The sequence below is a fragment of the Mobula birostris genome, chromosome 6 (genome assembly GCF_030028105.1).
Source record: "Mobula birostris isolate sMobBir1 chromosome 6, sMobBir1.hap1, whole genome shotgun sequence".
NCBI classification, from domain to species: Eukaryota; Metazoa; Chordata; class Chondrichthyes; order Myliobatiformes; family Myliobatidae; genus Mobula; species Mobula birostris.
In genome coordinates, this window is record NC_092375.1 from 56,429,184 (window position 1) to 56,454,863 (window position 25,680).

The window sequence follows — 25,680 nt, forward strand, 5'->3', positions numbered from 1 at the left end:
CTCAAATGCATCTCCCCCATTTCACGCACATCTGCTCTCACTCCATCCTCCCACCACCCCACTTGGTATAGGGTTCCCCTTGTCCTCACCTACCACCCCACCAGCCTCCGGGTCCAACATATTATTCTCTGTAACTTCCGCCACTTCCAACGGGATCCCACCACTAAGCACATCTTTCCCTCCCCCCCCCCCGCTTTCCACAGGGATCGCTCCCTTCGCGACTCCCTTGTCCATTCGTCCCCCCCATCCCTCCCCACCGATCTCCCTCCTGGCACTTATCCTTGTAAGTGGAACAAGTGCTACACATGCCCTTACACTTCCTCCCTTACCACCATTCAGGGCCCCAGACAGTCCTTCCAGGTGAGGTGACACTTCACCTGTGAGTCGGCTGGGGTGATATACTGCGTCCGGTGCTCACGATTTGGCCTTCTATATATTGGCGAGACCTGATGCAGACTGGGAGATCGTTTCGCTGAACACCTACGCTCTGTCCGCCAGAGAAAGCAGGATCTCCAAGTGACCACACATTTTAATTCCACGTCCCATTCCCATTCTGATATGTCTATCCACGGTTTCCTCTACTGTAAAGATGAAGCCACACTCTGGTTGGAGGAACAACACCTTATATTCTGTCTGGGTAGCCTCCAACCTGATGGCATGAATATTGACTTCTCCCCCACCTCCCCCTCGTACCCCATCCGTTATTTATTTATATACACACATTCTTTCTCTCTCTCTCTCCTTTTTCTCCCTCTGTCCCTCTCACCATACCCCTTGCCCAACCACTGGGTTCCCCCCCCCCCCACTTTTCTTTCTCCCTGGGCCTCCTGTCCCATGAACCTCTCATATCCCTTTTGCCAATCACCTGTCCAGCTCTTGGCTCCATCCCTCCCCCTCCTGTCTTCTCCTATCATTTTGGATCTCCCCCTCCCCCTCTCAAATCTCTTACTAGCTCTTCTATCAGTTAGTCCTGACGAAGGGTCTCGGCCTGAAACGTCGACTGTACCTCTTCCTAGAGATGCTGCGTGGCCTGCTGCGTTCACCAGCAACTTTGATGTGTGTTGCTTCAATCTTTACTTCATCCACTCCCAAAATAAGCCACCCTAACTCTCAATCAACTCAAGGACTGGGTGCGAAGTACAGCCAGGATGAAACAGACACTGCTATTGCAGAAAAGAATCTGTCCTTCAGGTGCAATGTGCTTGGCACATGCAAGCATGAACCACATATATTTCCAGCACTTTAGCATTCACCCAATCTGTTTTCAACTTTATTTGGATACTGAAGGTAAATGAAAATAGTAGTAGACATTGACGTGAAAAAGGAGGAAATGGGCGTAGGGGGAAAATACAGTGTAGCCCACAGCTTTCTGGCTAATTCTATGGCTTAATGAAGCTGTGTGTAGATACTGGATATGCATACATCAAGTATCATTGCAATTCTGAAGTTCAGTCTGACTACAAGGTTGGCCATATTGCTACAGAACACTCCTTTCAGCTTAATCACATTGCACCAGCTGTTTGTCAAAATGTTTGCATAGAGACATTTATTTGATTCTAAGTCAATTATGCTATAGTCTGCCTAACTGAGAATCCCAGTTTAGGACATTTTGCACTGAATGTCCTCAGGGTCATTTGGAAGGTTCTCTGTGAATTCTGAGTTTCCTGAGTCTATTCATTTCAAAGTTAAATGTAAATGTATTATCAAAGTACGTATAGTATACTATATACAACCCTGAGATTCATCGTTTTGAACTGTTGAACTTTGAACTTTGATCTTCACCTGCTTCTGGAATGTACAGATGACAATAGTATCGGAGACAAGTAGATGCAAATCCATAAGACATGGGAGCAGAATTAGACTATCTGGTCCATCAGGTCTGCTCTGCTCTTTGGAGCAGACTCAATGGGCTGAATGCGTTGTTCTCAATCATACAAACTAGTTTAAATAGTATATACTGCTGGAACATGATCAATGAAATAAAAGACATCCTCTCGTCTCTCAGACCTTCTGATCTTCCAGTACACGGAGCAGTCCACTCTAGAGTGGTGCTGACCTGGATACTCTAAGGTCCTGGACTGTGTGATGGGGGATGCACTGAAACCTAGTGACATTATCAATAAAAGAGATATTGCACACTGTAAGGCTGAAATCCATGTAATACTCCTTGGTCTGTTTACCTAAACAATAAATGTACAGGAAAAATTTATGTCATGTTGATGTGATATAAATCCTGAAAGTAAATGGAAATGGCACATCTTGTGCCAATAACAACATATGATTTCACTCTCTTAGATAACGACACTTTACAAATAAAGAGGCATATTTTGGTAAAAGCATTCAGTAAGAATTTCTTCCATAAACTTAGTGTTTCTTTTTCCATTTCTCCTAATCCACTTTCCCCAACCACACATCAAATGACTTTAATTCACTGACTGGTCCTGCCTCTCTGAAACAGGAGTCACAGAACAGATTTGGTACTTGTCTTTCTTCCCCAGATGGCAGTTTTGATTGCTTTATGATTGCCCAACATAAAGGTGGGCCCGCTGCAACAAAAGCAGATATTTATTTCTCTCATCATACTGAGTACTTTATTTTGATTTGATCAAGGCAAGAAAAGAAAACACACAGGCAGTCATGTTGTCTGAAAACATCATTTAAAGAAGTGTACACGAGCATGGACTGGATATTGACTATTGAGGAGAGGCCTTACTGTATAGAAATATGCTTGCATTGGTAACTCCCAGCTTGTTGCCTGCCACACATGTATAGTTGCCATAGTGATCCTCCGTTGCATTGGTGACAATGAGACTGGATCGACTCTCCATATTCTGGATCTGGATGCCTTGCGAGCTGTTATATATCCTAACAAACGGAGAAAAGAAAGGAAGCCAGAAATTATTTCACCAAAATCTATAAAGTAGTGGCTCTTTTGACACTAACAACACATTACCAGTCCAATTTTCATTTATATTGAAAATGCAACTAATTTTTTAGGTATACATCAAGCATAAAAAAGTTCAAAATGAAAACTTGTTTGATGATACATCCTGTGTGTATAGTTGAGTACATGTAATCATGTAGCATCTATTCCAGTAAAAAAGATTGAGTTTAAACAATTCAAATGAAATTTAAACAGTTTAGTTTTTGTAGAATGAATTACTATACTAATCGCAAACACTAGAGCTCCTGAAGATGGTGGAAATCCAGAGCAAGATACACAAAGTGCTGGAGGAGCTCAGCAGGTCCGGCACTTGTCTTCCTACTCTCCCCACTTTCTTACTCTGGCATCTTCCTCCTTCCTTTCCAGTCTTGCCCCAAAACATTTACTCATTTCTATAGTTCCTTCAGCATTGGGTGTGTGTATCACTATACAAATCATAGAAGGTAAGGAATCCTTCTGTAATTTTTCCTGTGCACTATGGAAGAACTTCAAGCTTAACTCAGTCCATCACATGATTTCTCCGTTGTACATACAGATCAAAGCTGCCTGACATATATAGCGATGTCAAACATTGTGCAAAGCATTTGTTTACATTCCACATAAAAATATACTTCTTACATCTCAACCCTGCAATTGGTCAAGGTTCCTCACATGGAAGCAAAATCAGCTGTCTTAGCTCATCAACAGAGGTCATCTACATGCTTTTAGCTTTAAAATTTCATCACCTCCACCTTGATTACAAACGTCATTTGGTTCCAAATAATTTTTCTCCACCTGTCTAACATGCTAGATTGCACACTGTCATGTTCCAAAACCTCCACCAGAGACCATCACCCATACTCTGATGTCCCAAATTCGGTGCCATGAACTATCTGGTCCAAGCTGCTAATCTCCTTTCAGACAAACTTGTTTGAATCACAGAATAGCTTTTTATATGCATAACAAGATATAAATTACTTTATGAAGACTGGAACTAGGGAAACTAGGAAATAAATCTACAATAACTAGGAAACATGAGAGACTGTTCAATAAATTATGATTGACATGTATCTATTTGCTTTAAACATCTGCTGACAAGAGTACATGTTATGAAAAGAGATACTGTCTCAAATAAAAATGGTCAACTATCTTTGCAAGATTACAAGTCAGGAGGAGAGATTAAACTATGAATTTTCTAGTCAGAGCAAAGCACAAAGGGGGAGAGAATCGCATGGAGGAAAAGCAATTGCTATGGGTGACTTAAATTTTCATGATAGACTGGGAAGTGCGTAGAAGTGAAAGCATGGTGTTAAATACAATATGAATTGTTACAGGAAAAGTGCTATTAAAGCTTGGAATGACAGACTAGTCACCTTTGAACAGTACATTAAGTTACAATAAAAAAGAGATATGACAATGTTAAGAAAAACTTGACAGCAGTGACTGTTGGATATTTATTAGTTCAGTAATTTTTGACAAATACATTGTTTTATTAAGTGATCTTTGTTGTTTAAATAATTAATTATGGGTTATATGCAAAAATGGCATATATCATTACACCACCATGTCATATGCACATGCCTCTCTAAAAGTAAAACTAAGAACGTACATGAGATATCCTGGCTCTATGTTTTTCTTTTAGATAGTTTTATGTTTTGGGGTTACAAAACATAACGGTGGCAATGAAGTAGTTTGAAAATGAAGCTGAGGTAACTACCTACCTGTTGAATCACAGTGACACATTGGAGTTATAGAAAAGGCAGAAAACGGACAAATTCAAGGGTTTATAAACAGTGGGTAATGCACGATAATAGTCAAAATTTTTTTAAAAAGGAGCAGAGTCAGTTGGCTACATTGGAAAGATTGACACATTCGATTGCACAATGGATAACCGGCTGAAGTATACAGAGCGAATTCAGTAATATTTTAAAGCAAATGAAATAGCTAATGAAAAGTAAGTGCCAGTTTTGCTGAGTGCTATTGGTGGGAGAGCACACAGCTTTCTTAGAAGTTTAACTGCTCCAACCAAACCAGCCAAAATGAGCTTTGCTGATATAGTGAAAGCAATGCAGGAATAATTAAAACCAAAACAACTGTTGATTGCAGAACACTTTAGGTTTCATAAATGGAATCAAAAGGAATGGTGGTTTATTTCAGCATAAGTGGTTGAATTGAAAAGATTGTCTGAGCATGATCAGTTCAGTGGTGTGCTTAATGATACACTGACAGATTGCTTAGTTTGTAGAACCATACAAGAAAGCATTAAAAAAAAGCTTCTAACTGAAGCACACATCAGATTTAAAAGAGCAGTTGAAATCGCAGTATCAATTGAAACAGTTGCAGTCAGGAATGAAAGTGAGTGCGAACAAAATTGCAACATCTAAACAGAAACTGGCCCAGCTGAACAAATTGTGAAACTGTTGTGGCAGGGGCTCAAATACACCAGACCAATGCAGGTTTAAAGGAGAAACTTACTGAAAATGCAACAAAGTAGGACACTTCCGGTTTAACATGGCACTGGTGAAGCCCAGCAAGTACTTATTGTTGGCAAACAAAATGAAGAATACAACTAAATACTTTATTAATAACACTTTTTCCTGTAAGATTTATTGTAAAAAATCACCACAAATTAATGTGAGGCTGGGTTGAGGGTCAAAGCGAGCAAATGCAAGACCTAGTCAAAGCTTGGTCGAGGCACATTTGAGGCAAAGTTGGGGCAAGCGGAGTGGGTGAGAGGCAGATTCGAGGCCTGTCCACCTGAACCTCAAGTGAGGTTTTTTCGATCAAAGCGCCAGGCTGATTTAGAAAGTTGGGCAAGGGCTGAAAAGTTGTGGTGGGATCAAGACCTGGAGCGTATCAATGTGACAGTGCTTTGGTCCTAGTGCGATTTAATTGCCAGGTTAGATGGATTGAAAAGGCAGGATGTTGGGACAAGATGCAAGTGTCAAGCCAGATCTGCTTGCTGCTCCACGGCATTTACTCAGCTCTGCACGGAACTGAGGCTGAGGCTTTGGCTCGCTCTGGCTGCTCCATGGTTCATGTTTATGGACTCACTTGTTTTCTGAATGCTATTTGCTGACTTTTATTGTTTTTATGGTTAGTTTTTTCATTCTCCGCACATTATTTATGGGATCTCTTGAGGTGCTTTGTTTCATGGTTGCCTGTAAGGAGATGAATCTTAAGGTTGTATAATGTATACATACTTTGATAATAAATGTACTTTGAACTTTGAACATACAAACAGCATATTGAGCAAACAAAATAAATGGACTGCACAAGGAACAGATAAAGATAAAAAGTGAAGTTGCAGCTTCAAAAAGAGCATGAATCTGCATGCTGTTCATGAAAAATCTGATAATGATGAGAGTGACACAGGACTGGTTAGCCTTGAGATTTAAAATGTGAAACAACATGGCTTACACTCGAGGAGAACAGCAAAGTAATTAAAATGCAAATAGACACTGGCTCGGTTGTTCCAGATATTTGCTTGTTTATGTCTGCTCAGATAGGATACCCGAGATACCAGGCAGGGTAGTTGAATGCTTCTCTTGTGGGATGTGAGAATGCAAGGGAAATTCCAGTGTCCCTGACGACAATTGCAAGAAGCGCATCCAGCTGCAGCTGCTAACAACCAGCATTAAGGAGTTGGAGTTGGAACTAGATGAAGTCCGGATCATTCGAGGGGCTGAGTGAGAGATAGCTCGGACATATAAGAAGGCAGTTACACCCGAAGTGCAGGACGCAGGAAACTTGGTGACTGCCAGGGAAGGAAAAGAGGTTAAGGAGCCAGTGCAGTGTACTCCTGTGGCGATCCCCCTCAACAACAGGTATGTCACTTTGGATACTGTCAAGGGGGATAACCTAACAGAGGAAAGTCACAGTGATTGGGTCTCTGGCACTGAGTCTGCTTCTGTGACTCAGAAGGGAAGGGTGAAGAAGAGGCACGCTGTTGTGACAGGGAATTCATTAGTTAGTGGAATGGACAGGAGGTTCACATGCTAGTGAGGCCATAAGTAGGAAGATTATACAGTTTAATATGTGGCTAATGAGTTGGTGTAGGAGGGAGGGCATAACGTTTTGGATCATTGGGCTCTCTTCCAGGGAAGGTGGGACCTGTACAGAAGGAACAGCTTGCACCTGAACTGGAGGGTTATTAATAACCTAGTGGGAAAGTTTGTTAATGCTGCATATTGCAGTTTAAGCTAGAGTTCCAGGGGATGGGAACCAGACTGCCAGAACAGTAGTGGAGAGGTTGTGGAGGCAGATGTTTGTAAGACCTCAGACAAAGTTAGCAATCAAAAGGTTGAGCATGGTGCAAATAGTATCTTGAGCTGCATATATTTCAATGTAGGAGGTATCGTAGGAAAAGCTGATAACAGTGGTGACGATGAGGTAGCTGGTTTATGAACAGAGGCAATGTGTAGTGACGAGAGTCTGTTGATAGGGCAGAATTGCAGTCAACAGGATGAGTTGCAATGTAAAAGGCAGGGAAAATCAAAAACGGTGAACACAGGACTGAAGATGTTGTACCTGAATGAATAATGTAGATGAACTTGCAGCACAATTGAAGGTCATCAGGTATGATGTTGTAGGCATCATTAAATCATGGCAGAAAGAAGATTATAGCTGGGAGCATAGTGACCAAGGATACACATTGTATTGAAAGGACAGGCAGGAAGGCAGAGGGGGTGGTGTTGCTCTGTTGGCAAAAAATGAAATCAAATCATTAGAAAGTAGTGAAATGGGGTTGAAGGTGTTGAATCATTGTGGATAGAGCTAAGGAACTGCAAGGGTAAAAGACCCTGATAGGAGTTGTATACAGACCCCCAAACAGTAGGAAGGATGTGGCCTACAAATTACAACAGAAGATAGAAAATACATGCCAAAATGGCAATGTTTTAATAGTTATGGGGGATTTTAATATACTGGAAGATTAGGGAAATCGGTTTGTTGCTGGATTTCAGGAGGAGGAATTTCTCGACTGCTTATGAGATTGCTTTTTAGAGCAGCTTGTGGTTGAGCCCACTAGGGGATCAGCTATCCTGGACTGCGTGTTGTGCAATGAACTGGAATTGTTTAGAGAGCTTGAAGTAAAAGAACCTTCAGGAGAAAGTGATCATAATTTGATCAAACTCACATTGAAATTTGAGAAGGAGAAGTTAAAATCAAATGTATCAGTATTACAGTGGAATAAGGAGAATTAGAGAGGCATGAGAGAGAAGTTGACCAGATTAATTGGAAAAGAACACTGGCAGGGATGACAGCAGAGCAGCAATGACTGGAATTTCTGGAGCAATTCGGAAGGCACAGGATATATACATCCCAAAGAGGAATAAGTATTTTAAAGGAAAGCGAAGTGAAAGCCAGCATAAAAGGCAAAGTGAGGGCATATAATAGAGCAAAACATAGTGGGAAGTTAGAAGATTGGGAAGCTTTTAACAGCAAACGGAAGGGAACTAAAAAAATCATTAAGGAGATAAAAATGGAATACAAAAGTAAGCTAGCCAATAAATTAAAGATACCAAAAGTTTCTTCAGATACATAAAGAGTAAAAGAAAGGTGAGACTGGAAATCGGACAGCAGGAAAATGATGTTGGAGAGGGAGCCATGGGGGAATAACTAAATGGCAAACAAATTGAATAGTATTTTGCATCAGTCTTCATGGTGGAAGACATAAGCAATATTGTGGAAATTCTAGGTGTCAGGGATCATGGAGTGTGTGAAGTTACCATAATTAGAGAGAAGGATCTTGGGAAACTGAAAGGGCTGAAGATAGGAAAGTGACCTAAACCAGATGGTGTACACCACAGGGTTCTGCAGGAGATGGTTGAAGAGATTGTGGAGGTATTAGAAATGGTTGTTTGATTCAGCATTCTTTTGTTGCTTAAGTAATTCAATATGGGCTATATGTGAAAGAATGTGACTGACATACAACATTACACCACCATGTCATATGTGCCTGCCTCGCTAAAAGTAAAACTAAGAACATAACTTGAGCTATCCCGGCTCCATGTTTTTCTTTTAATTATTTGTTTTAGAGTTATAAAACATAACAGTGACCATAGCCTGCTAGATTTGAAGGCTAAACATAACAATAAAAAGAAAGAGAATGAGTTCAATGGGATATTCAATCATAAATGGCCAGATTTTCAGAAAGAAAGAGTTAGAATAGCAATATTTCTGTATAAAATCATGAAAGAAACATACTGTGCTCATACAAGATGCCAGTAACAGTTCCTGATTCATTTTCAGATAAAAATCCTTAAATGTGTAGAACTTATATTGTTGCTCTAGATATAAGCACTTCTACTATTCTATTTTCATTGTCTTGTGGACTTAAATATACAAATCACTCCACATTATGTCATGAGAAATTAAGTACAAACCTCATTTTACATATCAGAGAGCATGCTTTTTAACCATGCACATCCACTTCCTGCATCCTAACAAATTCATGATACAAAGTCCAGGGCTATCTTTGATTGTGTGCAGCTCTTTGTTAACATTATCAGTCACAGAACCTCGTAAGTACCAAATTCTAAGAAGAAAAGAAATAAATTGAACCCTGTATTGCACAATGTCTATAACCAGGATTTGCATGATGAATCGCAATAAAACATTAATGTCATTCTGCTTGGATTGTTATACATTAGAACATAGAGCAGTACAGCACAGGAAAAGGGCCTTCAGCCCATGATGTTGTGCCAAGTTAATTAAAGGAGCAATTAAATTCCTAACTAAACTCCACAATGTCCATATCCCTCCATTCATGTTCCCATCAAACAGCCTCTTAATAGCTTTATCGTATTTCAACATAATCAAAGTTATGATCTAAGAATCAAGATTGTTAATGTCATTTCCAACTACAAAGGGGAACAAAATAATTGTTAACCTGTCTCTGATCAGCACAAAAAAAAAACACAATAAGATAAAGAAAGCAGTAAAAATAAGTATTTAGGATTCTTGATAATTGGGCCATTGGTTAATCGGGGCAGCTGCTTATTTGGGACAACTCTTAAAGAACAAAAACAATTTGAGAAACTAGCTGGGATTTCCTTCATTTATTTGTGACATTATGCTGCTTAATTGGGGCAGGAGACTGTTGCCAAACAGTTTCCAACAAGCATCAGATGTGTGCTGTTGTATGGCCATTAGACATTACACCGCACTTAGAGTGAGCAGTTGTAAAATAGCATCAATTGCATGCGCTTGTGTTGAAAAAGCAGGGATTTCTGTCACTGATAGTTGCTGAGAAATCAGCAGTAAGACAACTCAGAGCTGTTTTGCTCACTGTGGCTTCAAGTTTTTAGGCTTTGAGATGTCAGAAAAGGCCAGGAGTGAAAATGAAACAATTTCACAACTTCAACAAGTTAGGGACTATGAAGAATTTAAAGGCATTAAACATTATGAATGTTAGGCATAAAATTTCAGTAACCTTGAATGTTACAATGAAAGTGAAGATTTGGGGGATGCAATTGTCAAAAGCATTGTATGAAATCCATTATCTGCACTAGGTGTTCGCACTGATTTTATTAATTTACAGTCAATCAAAAGAACACATGCACTGGATGAATTCCATCATTGATAATTATTAGGAACAAATGTAAATTTTATAGACAAAATTCACCATATGCACCCCAAAGGAATACACATGTTGGTAAAAGCAAGTGCCCAAGGAATATGTGGGATAGTATGACCCAGAGAGTGCAGGATGCTACATGGGCAACTAGAGAGAACACCAGTAATGAAGAGAAATATCGCTTCTTTAAAGGGGAAGTGAGGCAGCGACTGGGGGAAGATGAGAGATAACTGGGGAACGATAATGTCAGTGGTTCAGAGAGCTGGCGAGCCTGCCATGGATGATGCAGAATGTAAATATTGAACGTATGAGGAGTGCTCAGAACTGGTTAGTCCAGGGAGGGATGAAAGTACTGAAGGAAGGCCTGAGAGCCCACAAGAAAGTTTTAGGTTTGGAGATAGCGGTGGATTGACTTACTCAGCGATAGTATCATGGGCCCATGAGATAGACCAGAGGAAGGAAAAGAAGTCATAAAGTGGCTGAAGTGAACGTAGCTGCTGTGACGTCACAGAGAACTTGATTACTGTGCCGGTAACCAGGACATCCGGCCAAGAACTGCTGGAAGAGACATGGAAGGGTAGAGGACATGATGTGTTACAGCTGTGGCCTCTCAGGCCATGGCTGGAGGCAGTGTCCCGAAAGGAGAGGAAAGTGTGAGAATCACTCATCAAAGCAAACAGAATCCACAGCAGTGACCTCTCTTTCTGATTTGACTGCTGACCTTATTATAGAGCTGCTGAGGCCAGGCGAGCAGCTGATGGCAGCCTCTATTGCCAGTGATGGCTATCCATGGATGTACACAAGAGGTCTATTAGAGGTGTGAAATCTTAGTGGAACTAGGATTGTCAGTACCAATAACGAACCTCAAGAGATAGCAGTGATTAAAGGTTCAACAGAAAGGGTATAGTAAGGAGCAGAAAGGGAACAAGTGGGCAGACATCAGTGTGGGGAGGTCAGCAGAGGGCCAGAAGTAATAGAAATTACAAGAGTACAGGAAGAAACTACAAATGCCAAGTTAGTAGGATTACATGGAGATGTGAAGGACCACTTTAACCGGGGTAACACATTGAGAGATCAAGCAAAGCAGCAATAACATATTGCGGATTAGAGAGAGCCAGAGGGAGAGAAGATATCTCTCCTATAGTCAGGTGACCAAGCCTTGGCAAGAGAGCTGACTGAAAAGACAGGTTTCACTTCCAGGTGAATAGAACCACAAGTGCTGCTCTGGATGACTGTATTGGTGAACAGTCCTGGAAACAATGGACTCAAGTTAAACCGTATGACTCACCTTCTTGTTGCCCTAACAGACAGAGCAAGAGATCAAGCTTATCACATAACACTGTCCTAGCAGAGAACCTAAGTCATGAACACCAGTCGGCTGCATCAGACCTGACCACCCCTGAAAGAAGTAGACCGACAACAACACTCACAGCCCGCTGGAGGAACTCAGCGGGTCGGGCAGCATCCGTGGAAAAGACTGGTCGACGTTTCGGGCCGGAACCCTTCCTCAGGACTGTAGAGGGAAGGGGCAGATGCCCTATAAAGAAGGTGGGGGAGGGTGGGAAGGAGAAGGCTGGTAGGTTCCAGGTGAAAAACCAGTAAGGGGAAAGATAAAGGGGTGGGGGAGGGGATGCAGAGAGGTGATAGGCAGGAAAGGTGAAGAAAGAATAGGGGAAAACACGATGGGTAGTAGAAGGAGACGGAACCATGAGGGAGGTGATAGGCAGCTGGAGGAGGGGGCAGAGTGACATAGAGATAGGGGAAGGGAGGGGGAGGGAATTACCGGAAGTTGGAGAATTCTTTGTTCATACCAAGGGGCTGGAGACTACCTAGACGGTATGTGAGGTGTTGCTCCTCCAACCTGAGTTTAGCTTCATCATGGAAGTAGAGGAGGCCGTGTATGGACATATCTGAATGGGAGTGGGAAGCAGAGTTGAAGTGGGTGGCTACTGAGAGACCCTGGCTGTTGTGGCGGACGGAGCGGAGGTGTTCGAAATGGAAAAGCAAAAGACACCTAGAAAGTGTGACAGCAAGCCATGCTAGCACGTTAAAGTACAATGGTAACTGTACTTTGTAATGGAGGCTGGATGCTGAAGGTAGATGATTAGTTGTATACCACAGAATAGAAAAAAATATTGGGGAAAATCGATGGGAAGGGATTCAAGTTACAGCAGAGACATCAAGTTCCATAACTGCGATGGCCATGGCAGACAGAGAAAGAGAAGCAATTACACACAGTGTCTGAAGTCAGTCTCCACATCCTGAATGGGGAGTGAATACAAATGAGTTGGGCCCTTTCAGTGGTTGGGCTACTGATCAAATAGATAGTCCAGAAGTGGGTGCCACTGGGGTGAGGTCCTTGCAGCCATTCAAATAGAGACCACTCTAACCCCTCCTGTACATTGATGAGAGCCATGACATGGAGTGTGAATTGTTGCCTGTGAGCCTAATACACTTACCTTGCTGGTGCCCTTGACCAGAGAGTAACCACTAAAAGCCACAACAGGAATTCTGCAGATGCTGGAAATTCAAGCAACACACATCAAAGTTGCTGGTGAACGCAGCAGGCCAGGCAGCATCTCTAGGAAGAGGTGCAGTCGACGTTTCAGGCCGAGACCCTTCATCAGGACTAACTGGAGGAAGAGTGAGTAAGGGATTTGAAAGTTGGAGGGGGAGGGGGAGATCCAAAATGATAGGAGAAGACAGGAGGGGGAGGGATGGAGCCAAGAGCTGGACAGGTGATAGGCAAAAGGGGATACGAGAGGATCATGGGACAGGAGGTCCGGGAAGAAAGACAAGGTGGGGGGGACCCAGAGGATGGGCAAGAGGTACATTCAGAGGGACAGAGGGAGAAAAAGGAGAGTGAGAGAAAGAATGTGTGCATAAAAATAAGTAACAGATGGGGTACGAGGGGGGGGTGGGGCCTAGTGGAAGTTAGAGAAGTCGATGTTCATGCCATCAGGTTGGAGGCTACCCAGACGGAATATAAGGTGTTGTTCCTCCAACCTGAGTGTGGCTTCATCTTTACAGTAGAGGAGGCCGTGGATAGACATGTCAGAATAGACATCTCCCCCATTTCACGTACATCTGCTCTCACTCCATCCTCCCGCCACCCCACTAGGAATAGGGTTCCCCTGGTCCTCACCTACCACCCCACCAGCCTCCGGGTCCAACATATTATTCTCCGTAACTTCCGCCACCTCCAACGGGATCCCACCACTAAGCACATCTTTCCCTCCCGCCCTCTCTCTGCATTCCGCAGGAATCGCTCCCTACACAACTCCCTTGTCCATTCGTCCCCCCCATCCCTCCCCACTGATCTCCCTCCTGGCACTTATCCGTGTAAGCGGAACAAGTGTTACACATGCCCTTACACTTCCTTCCTTACCACCATTCAGGGCCCCAAACAGTCCTTCCAGGTGAGGCAACACTTCACCTGTGAGTCGACTGGGGTGATATACCGCGTCCGGTGCTCCCGATGTGGCCTTTTATATATTGGCGAGACCCGATGCAGACTGGGAGACCGCTTTGCTGAACATCTACGCTCTGTCCGCCAGAGAAAGCAGGATCTCCCAGTGGCCACACATTTTAATTCCACATCCCATTCCCATTCTGACATGTCTATCCACGGCCTCCTCTACTGTAAAGATGAAGCCACACTCTGGTTGGAGGAACAACACCTTATATTCCGTCTGGGTAGCCTCCAGCCTGATGGCATGAACATCGATTTCTCTAACTTCCACTAGGCCCCACCTCCCCCTCGTACCCCATCTGTTACTTATTTTTATGCACACATTCTTTCTCTCACTCTCCTTTTTCTCCCTCTGTCCCTCTGAATATACCTCTTGCCCATCCTCTGGGTTCCCCCCCTCCCCTTGTCTTTCTTCCCAGACCTCCTGTCCCATGATCCTCTCGTATCCCTTTTGCCAATCACCTGTCCAGCTCTTGGCTCCATCCCTCCCCCTCCTGTCTTCTCCTATCATTTTGGATCTCCCCCTCCCCCTCCAACTTGCAAATCCCTTACTCACTCTTCCTTCAGTTAGTCCTGATGAAGGGTCTCGGCCTGAAACGTCGACTGCACCTCTTCCTACAGATGCTGCCTGGCCTGCTGCGTTCACCAGCAACTTTGATGTGTGTCACTAAAAGCCACTGTTGAGTTTTAGCTATCAGAGAATGGGGGGATGAAGATAAAGAATGTGATTAAACTGCAATCAGCCAGGAGGGAAGGAAGCAACAGTCATACAAAGGGAAAAGCTGCACTTTAAAGATCATTGGTTAAATGTCTGCTTAGTGGTTTGTAGGTCAATATCAGGAATGATAGTGTAGATGTGGATGCACATAGGGATATGATCGGTAATTAGGGAAGAGGGTCCAAAGTACAAGGCGTTTTTGCTGCACTACTTGATTAGATCCCTGTTAAGTATCAAAATGATTTTTGTTTGGGATGTTCATGGGGAGGGACTGTTAGGGTGTACACTGGAGTGATGATATATAGCAAATATTAATTTCAACAGCAACCAGTCTTCAGACCTGAATAGGGATTGTAGATTGAACTTAAAAAGGAGCCGAGAACAATGGTCTTCCTGGAGCTGCAGATTTGGGTTGATTGAAAATCAAGAATCATCCATTTAACTGAGGTGTCTGCAGTATGATGCCAGCTTCTTTTGCTGAATAAAAAATTCTATATGCCCCAGCTTCAGCATCTCTCCAGTGGCTTCGTTCACAGTCACAACATTTGGGGGATTGTCAGTCACAACACCTCCTATCCACGTATCTATCCAAATTTCTCTTAAATTTTTAAATTAAACCTGTATCCACCACTTCTGCTGGCAGCTCATTCCACATTCTCACCACCTTCATGTTCCTCTTAAACATTTCACCGTTCAATTTAACCTATGGCTTCTGATTGTAGTCTCACTCAATCTCTGTGGAAAAAAAGCAGCTTGCATTTAGCCTATCTATACCCCTCATAATTTTGTATACCTCCATCATATCTCCCCTCATTCTTCTATTCTCCAGGGAATAAAGTCCTCACTTATTCAATCTTTCCCTATAACTCAAGCCCCGAAGTCCTAGCAACAGCCTTGTAAATTTTCTCTGTACTCTTTCAGCCTTATTGACATATTTTCAATAGGTAGGTAACAACACTCAAAATTAGGCCTCACCAACATCCTATACAACTTAAGCACAGCATCCCAACTCCTATGCTCAATACTTTGATTTTTGAAGAGCAATGTGCCAAAAGCTCTCTTTGAAGACTCTATCTACCTGTGACGCCACTTGCAAGGAATTCTGGATCTGAATTCCCAAATCTCTCTGTTCTACAATAATGCTCAGTGCCCTACCACTCATTGTGTAAATCCTATTCTGGTTTGACCTCTCACTTAACTGTATTAATTTCCATCTGGAATGTTTCAGTCTATTTTTTCAGCAGGTCCAGATCCCACTGCAAGCTTTGATAGTCTTCCTCACTGTCCACTACATCCCCAGTCTTGGTGTCATCTGCAAATTTGCTGATCCAGTTTACCACATTATCATCCAGATTATCCAAATAGATAACAAGAAAATAAAAAGAACCAGCACTGATTCCTACAGCACACCACTAGTCGCAGGCCTCCAGTTAGAGAAACAACCACCTACTATCACCATCTGGATTCTCTCATGAAGCCAATGTCTAATTGAATTTACTACATCTCCAATGTCAAATTACTCAACCTTGTTGACCAGCCTCCATGTAGACAACATCCATTGTCTTGTCTTCATCAACTTTACTGGTAACTTCTTAAAAAAAACACTATACACAACCTACCACGTATAAAGCCATGTTGACTACACCTAATCGGTCCCCATCTATGCAAATACTTATATATCTGGTCCCTTAGACTATCTGCCAATAACTTACCCACTACTGATGTCAAGCTCACTTGCCTATAGTTTCCTAGCTTTTTATTAGAGCCTTTCTTAAACAACATTAGCTGTCCTCCAATCCTCTGGCACCTCAACCATGGCTAAGGACATTTTGAATGTCTGTGCAATTTCTAAACTAGCCCCCCACAGGATTCACTGGAACACCTTGTCAGGCCCTGGGGATTTATCCACCCTAGTTTACCCCAAGACAACAAACACCTTCTCCTCTGTTGTTTATCTGCTCCGTGACCTCACTGCAAGTTTGTCTCAGTTCTATAGATTCTGTTTCTGTCTCTTGAGTAAATACAGATGCAAAGAATCCATTTAAGATCTCCCCTGTTTCTTTAGGCTCCTGACATTGATGACCACTCTGATCTTCCAGAGGGCCGATTTTGTCCCTTACTATAGTTTTGTTCTTTAACAGATCTCTAGAAGCCTTTGTGGTTCTCCTTCACCTTGTTCGTAGAGCAACCTTATGCCTTCTTTTAGCTCTTCTGATTTCCTTCTTAAGTGTTCTCTTGTATTTCTTATACTTTTCAAGTACCTCATTTTCTCCTTCCTGACTATATGTGCTAGGTACCTCTTCCTTTTTCTTAACAAGGGCCTCAAAATCTCCCAAAAACCAAGGTTTCCTAAACCTGTTATCCTTGCTTTTCTTCTAGTAGGAGCATACAAACTCTGTACTTTCAAATTTTCACTTTTGAAGTCTTCCCATTTACCAAGTACACTTTTGCAATACAACAACCTGTCCCAATCCACACTTGCTAGATCCTTTTTGAAACCATCAAAATTGCTATTTTTCCAGTTTAAAATCTCAATCCGAAGACCTGACCTATCCTTCTCCATAATTATCTTGAAACTAATGGTATTATAATCACTAGATGCCAAGTATTCCACTACCAATCTTCTGTCACCTGCCCTGTCTCATTCCCTAACAGGAGATTTAGTATCACACTCTTTCAGTTGGGTATCTATATACTGTTTAGGGAAACTTTTCTGGACGTATTTGACAAACTCTTTCCCATCCAATCTGTTGTGTATTTAATATCTCAATAATATTTGAATAAATGGCAGCACATGCGGCCACTTCGGTGGTGATATCTGTTATTTATCAAGTAGGGGACCGTGCACAATTCTGATTTGATGGAGACAGATGTGAGAGTACGGAGGAACATCTGGAGAAACTTCTGAAATGTCCGCTTTGCTGTCGCTGCTACTGTGTGGTCCGGAATCTCCGGAGGAGAAGGCCCCGAATCCTCGGCTTTGCTTGTTTCGGCAGCCGGGCGAGGTCAAAAGCGCTCAGCAGAGGATGGCGCTCGGGAGGCTGTATTGGAGAGGTTGGTCGGAGGCTCGAAGTTTTCGGACGGATGGACTCAGTGTCAGCTGTGGTCGGGTGCTTCCAAGGCACCGGCAGTTGTCGGTGCCTGGAGGTTTATGGCAGGGAGTTTCTCCCTTTGCCGCCTGCTATCGGGGACTTGGAAGTCAATCGACTCGGGACTTTGAGTCTTTTTTTACCGTGCCTATCGTGTGTTTTTTATCAAATTATGGTATTATTTTGCACTGCTGTAACTATATGTTATAATTATGTGGTTCTGTCAGTGTTAGCTTTTGGTTTGTCCTGTTTTTCGGTGATTTCACTCTGGAGGAAATGCATGCATTTCTAAATGACATTAAACGAGGACTGAGTGTTCTCATAATCTAATTAATTAATCTTATATACGTATGTATAGGTTGATTAAGCATTCTTGTTCGCTTAAATAATTAATTACAGGTTATGGTATATGTAAAGTTACTTTAACTGCACATATCAACACGCTACCATGTAATTTATGTGTGTCTCACTTAAAGTAAACCCAATGTTCGACCCTCATTTCAGACTCCAGTGTCTTCTTTTGAATTAGTTTAATGTTTTGAAGTTACAAAATGTGTTACAGCCCTTTTATCGTATAGGAGTCCCAGTCAATATGTGGAAAGTTAAAATCACCTACTATCATAACCTCTAATTCCTGTTGACTGTCACTCAGTATTGTTGTTAGATCAGGCAATCACAATATATATTGGCTTCAAAATACTAATATTCAAATATTCAAATGGTTTCAAGGACTGAAGTATATGAGGTGCAGTTACTCTACTGAACTGCATAATTAATGTCCCTGTAAATAATCCAGTAATAATTAGACACACATATATAATTTTATATATTTGTGATAGTTTTATACAAGGTATTTTTGAAGTATGCAATAGTGTGCAATTTATATCTGCATATAAAAAAGGCTGAGTTTAATTTAATTTCAGTGTTCTTTCTACACTGTGAGCAACAAATGTCCTCATGGGTGTTGTGTTGACATGCACAAATGAGAAAATCATTTGTGTCCACAATTATGTGCATGTATGTGGACCATGGCATTAGTCTGCTTTAAGATTGTCAGAAAGAAGAAATTCTTTAAACTGCATTTAATACAAAACTAAGCAGCCAATCTATTAGACTGTATACTACATGGCACACACTTTCTCAAAGGAAATTTATTCCAACAGCTACATAAGTGTTTTATCATTGCCTTGGTTTTTGTTAGTTCAAGATTATTATACTGTTCGGCATAAAGCCCAAAAAATACTCTTGGGTTCTTTTTTAAGTATTATATATGCAAGGTAATTTCCAATGTTATGCATCACAACTTAGAAATTCATCTCCTATTTGGGACCTTGTTATAGCTGAGGTCACTCACCGCTTGTCTTCCTTGTACCACTCAAAATCTGCTGGTGGAACAGCAGAAACCTCGCAGTGAAGCATTCCAGTACGGCCCACCGCAACATCTGCACTTTGGGCATATTTAATAGCAGGAGCATCTGTAAAACAAGATGGATTCACAAATGGAGAACTGCAATAAAAATTAACAACTATACTGTGATGTTGTGCTTGCCATGGTGCCAAATAATGTTAGTTTTAATCTGGACATGATAAATTTCAATTATGGGATGTAAATGCTAATGCAAACTATTTTAAATATATTTTAATATGAAATAATAATTGGTTATATTTACATGTGCTATCACCTCCATTAAATTAGAAGTCAGTGGAGCATTTATTGATTTTGCTAATTTTCCTGGCATGACATTGGAGATTTTTACAGAAAATCAAGATTCTTAGCAGCAGATACCTGCAAGTTGTACATCCCTTGCCCATAATTTTCTCCATACTTCAATGGATAATCAGACTGGGGAGAAGCACGATTTTCCAAGATATGTTCACATTAAATATATTGAATTGAACATCCTCCATTGCAATGTTCAAAGGAATGCAAAGGGTAGTTGAAAAACTGCTGTAATTTTTCATAGCATTATTATTATTTTTTTAAATTATATTTAGTGATACAGCATGGAGTAGGGTCTTTGAGCCATGCTGCAGAACCCCCAACAAACCAGATAAACCATAACCTAATAATGGGACAACTTACAATTTACGTAGCTACATGGTACATCTTTGGACTGTGGGAGGAAACCAGGGTTCCTGTGGAAAACCATGCATTCTACAGGCTCCTTACAGAATGGCACTGGAATTGAACTCTGAACTCTGAACTCCAGAACGCCCCAAGCTATAATAGTGTCCACCACGCTGATTGTACTCGTGCTGATTCACATTATTATCACATCTATCAATCATAATTAGCCAGATTTAGCTGGCCTTTAGAATTCTGTACATCCAAAAATCTAACCGAATGAACAGTTATGTATTATATCAATTCTTTATAGGCTAATCAATAGCAGGAAATCGTGTTTAATTTATATTAGATTCAGCAATATTAATTTATAGGAATTTTAATTATGTTTCTAGTCACTATTTTTGGGTGAGTTGCTGCAGTTATCAAGTTGATGAATATAACCTATCAAACCACTGTAAAAAACCTCTTTTTAATACTTCACTTAATCAGTTCTATTTTTAGGGCAAAAATGTGCTAATCAATTATTAAACATAGACAAGATTCTTTCCCGTTTCAGAAGACAAGAAGGATCAAAGAGAAAAGCTTTCTAAACAACTTACAATTGACAGTGATGTGGACTTGTTTCTCATCGGGAGAAGCAACTTCATTGGCAGCTCTGCATTGGTAAGCGCCTGCTTGGTACCTGCTGATCATAAAGATTTCCAGATATTCCTCTTCCTCTTCAATTTCCTTGGCTAAAATGGAGATAAAACATGTCTTCAGCATTGATTCAACATCCGCAACAAAGTGTAATATTAGAAGAGAACAATATTACCCAGTAATAATTGAACCCCACATTTATCATACTGGATCCAGCATCACTGTATTATTCCCTTTGTATCATTACTGGGATATACTGTAAGTTTTTATACAGACTTTGCATGGTGCAGTGAGGCATCTGTGAAATGGTGAAATAAATCACGTTACATTCGGCCGCCAATTCAGAAGGTACACCTGTTCACAAATATCTAATTAGCCAATCATGTGGTGGCAACTTAATGCATAAAAGCATGCAAACATGATCAAGATGTTCAGTTGTTGTTCAGACCAAACATCAAAATGGGAAAAAAAGGTGATCTAAGTGACTTTAACCATGGAATATTTGTTAGTACCAGACAGGATGCTAACAAAACTGTTCATCTCCTAGGACTTTCATGTCTAAGAATCTCTAGAGTTTACAAAGAACGGTGCAAAAACAAACAAAAAAATCTATGAGTGGCAGTTCTGAGGAAGAAAATGCTTTGTTAATGATAGAGGTCAGAGATGAAGGACCAGATAGGTTCAACCTGATAAGAAGCAATAATAGTTCAAATAACCTTGTGGTATGGCAGTGGTTTGTAGAAGAGCATCTCTGAATGCAAATGTTGAACCCTGAAGTGGATAGACTACAGCAGGAGAAAATCACAAACACACAATCAGTAGCCATTTCATTAGGTACAGAAAGTACCTACTAGTGACCACTGTGTGTGTAGTGCTTTGTAGAACTGAACAATACCTATATTGGCTGAGATCTGAGAATTTAGCTTGGTTGAGGCTAGGAGAATTTCACACCTGTATGCTCCAGTCGGGTGACACTGAAACGGAGCAGTGGTGAAGAGTTAATACTGAATTGTATTGCAGTTTGCTACCACTTACTCGTGCGGTTAAATTCCAGTCATCTGCAATTAAATACCACTTGTTCAGTTGAAGTAGGGATCATATTATTCAAAACTTGATATGGTTGTGATCGTGGTATAGTTGTGATCTCATACACATTAAAGGTGTTACTAAGCAGCAGCAGATAATATAAACAACAGTCAACTTTATCACCTGAAGCAGAAAAAAAGTTTGAAGAAACTTAAAGATTAAAAGTAAAATCAGTTGGCAGTGGTGAATGATAATGCTTGCTTAACCTGAGATCAACTTCATTGTTGAAGACCATAATCCTAACTGTTAACAACTGTACCACCACCTCCCAGGGATCTGGGACATCTTATATTAAATAAGATTAAATAAACTCCAACCAGCCTTCTGCTCTGTCAGTGCTGTGATAACTCTTCTAATTTTGATTTAATTCCCCAGATAATATTGCAAGAGACTAGAGAGGATATTGTGGGCTAGAGTTGCATTTGTCACATTTGGTGCCAAGAATGATTTATTTCTTGCTGCTGTTTGCTCTTTTCGTTAATTATAGCATTCTTTGTTGTTGCATTTTGCCACCAGTTACTCGAGCAGTTAAATACCACTCATCTGCAGCTGAAGCATAGATCATATATTTAAAACTTGTTTTTACTTCCTAAAGAACAGTGGTGACTGAAATAAGCTTTTGCAAAAAAAAATACTGTTATGATGATGGTGATAATGCTTATTATTAGTCCTAATTAATTAATTAATTAATACCCCACTATTCCAGTAACAGGATTTCAATATTTCTCTCTGGATTATAAACCCTGTAAATACTACCACCATGATATTGCAGCTCCAGGATCTGTGCAGTTTGTTTGATCATAAAAATTGGATACGTTCAATAGACACCAGAGTTACATAGATATTATGAAAGAAGAAATATCTAAGATGATGGTTCCCTCAAAATCATCCATAGTTAGAAAACATATTCAACATTTAAAGAAATAGAAAAATTTGGACTTTCATCATAACAGCAGAATTGTTTTGCTGCTTTTAACTTAAAGTGTACTGCAACCTTCTCTGATGTAAGTTAACATTGTGACAACAAAAGCCTGACATGAGAAAAACTATTTCAGTGTACTCAATTGTATACATTACAACCTTCTTAACAGAGCATGGTTCTACATTTCTGTATGTCTGCAGTATGATATTTTGTGCAAGCTTCATGTCAAGGTACAAGATTCAGGTTTATTTATCCCAAGTACAGTACATCGAAAGGCATAGTGAGATACATCATTTATGTCAACAACCAACACACCTGAGGGTGTGTGAGGGGCAGCCTGAAAGTGTCACTACATATTTCGGCGCCAACATAGCATGCTGAAAATACTTGGCAGAACAACGTAGAACAAAACAGGCATCAAAACAACAACAGAAAAACAAGCCCTGTTCCTCCCTCACCTCCATGCACATTAACCATAGGACAAGTCTCCAGCCTCCAGCAGACTTTGACTCAGGCCTGCAGACACTAGGTTTTAACTCTCCAGTGGACTCACAGAGATCTGCACATTTGGCTTTGGCCTATGGGCCTTGACTTCTGAATTGACCCCCCCCCCCCCGCAAGCTTTGATCCTCAGCATTCATCCCAGGACATCTCAATCACAGAACATTAGGCCTCATACTCCTAGCTCACTGATCATGGGACTCTGAATACTGGGCTTCATGCTCCAGTCTCAAAAATTTGTGAACCCAGGGATGATTGGACTTCTTTCCTCAAGCCCACATGGCACTCCGACTCCAGAATCTGCCAACAAGTTGTTGGCAGGACCATTGTCCACTTTCTGCCAGTCCAACATTCAACATCCAACTATATAGCTGGCCTTTGAATGCAAGACAAAGTCTTAACCTTCTCCCTGACCTTTAATTCCCCGAAATCATGTCCCTAAACTGTAACCTGACCCTAAATCCCCTCTCTGTTCCTCTCTGTCACAAAGCAATCCTTACAAATCTAAAAAAACAATAATAAGAAACAAGTAGGTCTGAGTCACGATTCAACAAAGTTCACTGGTCAGTGCCATCTTGGATCAAGGACCATCTTGTCTCAGCCTTCAGCCCTCTCTTCTCAAATAACCAAAATGCTAGGTCACCCGATATTACTAATGACATCCTAAGAGTAACTTGATGTCACATACTGAAATAGTGAAAACAATTTGGGGATTAATTTAGTTACTAGTACCAATGCTTTATTTGTGAACTTGAGATGAAAGCTTAAAATTATATTCATCAGCTGCAGGTTACACAAAATCTGGTTGATAAAATCTCAAAGGCTCCAAGCAACTATTGTGAATTACAGATCTGAGATTTAATGGCTATTATCAGTTATTTAAGAGTTGCCTGACTCAGAAGAGATCTTCATTGTATTCAAGAGCAGGTTGATGGCACATGTTTCATTGTACTGTACAATTTCATAAACCATTAAAATATTCAAAGCAATTACAGAGCTAGTAATAGGGCAATAATGGTTATTCACACAGTCCCAGAGCCATGGCCCCAAAACCATTACTTCTGTAGAGAATATATTTCATTATCAGAATACATTGCTTGTGTCTAAAATATAAATATTAACCATCATCTCAAATATTTCCCTCTATTTGCAACTGAAATAAGCAGTGACATATGTCATTATCTAAAGACAAATATATTACTTGGACAAAGTTAAAGAAGCAAGATGTACTCTGTCTTATCACTTGCATTTGTTATCCTTTCTGCTTGTGTACATTATTCCTTTATCTTCAGAATCTCAAGAGTATGTGTAATTATAAAGGCTATTACTCATTATGTATGGCACGTTATCCTCAAATCTGTTTTCTATAGTTTTAATGTTGAAAGGGTGGATCTAGAAACAGAACATAGCATTTACAATATGGATACATTTAGTAATAGATGAAAATGGCATCATTTCAATGGCAATTGGATGATCCAGTATTTAGAAACTGTGTTGTTGATATTATTACATAATTTGGCCAAGTACAGCAAATTAGCTCCAGCTGTGTACACATTTGCTTGATAGAGCTTTACAAGAAGTTCCTTGTGATATGCAAAATGTAGGAGATTCATGTTTTTTATTTTATTTTATTTTATTTAGAAATACAATGTGGCCCTCCTGGCCCTTCAAGCCGCTTTGCCCAGCAATCCCGAATTTAACCCTAAACCAATCACAGGACAATTTCCCAAAAAAATTTAAAATTTTAACCCACGAACTAGTACGTCTTTGGACTGTGGAAGGAAACCGGAGGACCCGGAGAAAACTCATGCATTCAATTTGGAGAATGTACAGACTCCTTTCAGTTGACATTAGAATTGAACTCCAAACTCTGATGCCTCGAGCTATAACGGCTTCGCGCTAACTACTATGCTATTTGTTCAAATCAGCTCTCTAATTTCTGTATTGCAAGGAATTCCTTTGATCTAAATTGTACACTGATGTAGATAGTACTTCCAGGAGCTTCACTTAGCAGTTGAATGAAGTCCATATTAAATCCACTAGTGTTGAAAATTTTACAAAAATCAAACCTTGAATTCTTTAAGAAATAGCTATCTCTTGATGGGGAAGGGAAAGAACTATTGATCTGGACTGAAAACTGTAAAAAAGATAAATTTAATTATGCTAATAACATCAAAATGAAGATCAGACACATTTGAGTAAAGACAGCCACAGTTTTGTTGAAAATGCAAATACAAAAATTCTACTCCCAGCTAAAATTGCCTGGATATGCAGGGTTTGAACCTGAAATGTCACCAATTGATTTCCTCCTGCAGATGCTGCATGACCTGCTGAGTTCATTCAGCAGATTGTTTGCAGCACTTTCAATCTAGACCTTGGAAAAATCCTTCAGCAGTAGTTTTACTACTGTACCATCAACATTTAGGTGTAATAAATTTCCTTTTATAGTCATTGAGAGAAAAGAACAAAGCTTTCATACTTTATTTTGCTGTCAATCTTTATTTATATGCTGGAGCCTTTACTGTGTTTTTTATTTGGAAATGATAATGCAGAATTTCAAATCATCAATTATATTTCTCATCTAAATCTTCTTCCACTGAAGTAACTCAAGCAGGTTATCATAATCAGGTTTATTATCACTTATATACAGTATGTTCTGAAGCTTGTTGTTCTGTGGACGCAG

The 25,680-nt window shown here is 40.6% G+C and overlaps 1 protein-coding gene across 1 annotated transcript in view; it reads right to left on the reverse strand.

Moving 5' to 3' along the window:
• Positions 1-25,680, reverse strand: part of lsamp (limbic system associated membrane protein) — an 858,459-nt gene that overhangs the window by 101,076 nt on the left and 731,703 nt on the right. The window contains exons 4-6 of the mRNA XM_072262290.1: positions 20,449-20,583; positions 19,136-19,256; positions 2,714-2,865 (exon numbers count right to left, since the gene is read on the reverse strand). Of these exons, the coding sequence (XP_072118391.1) occupies positions 2,714-2,865; positions 19,136-19,256; positions 20,449-20,583 (408 nt within the window). The remainder of the gene's footprint in view (positions 1-2,713; positions 2,866-19,135; positions 19,257-20,448; positions 20,584-25,680) is intronic.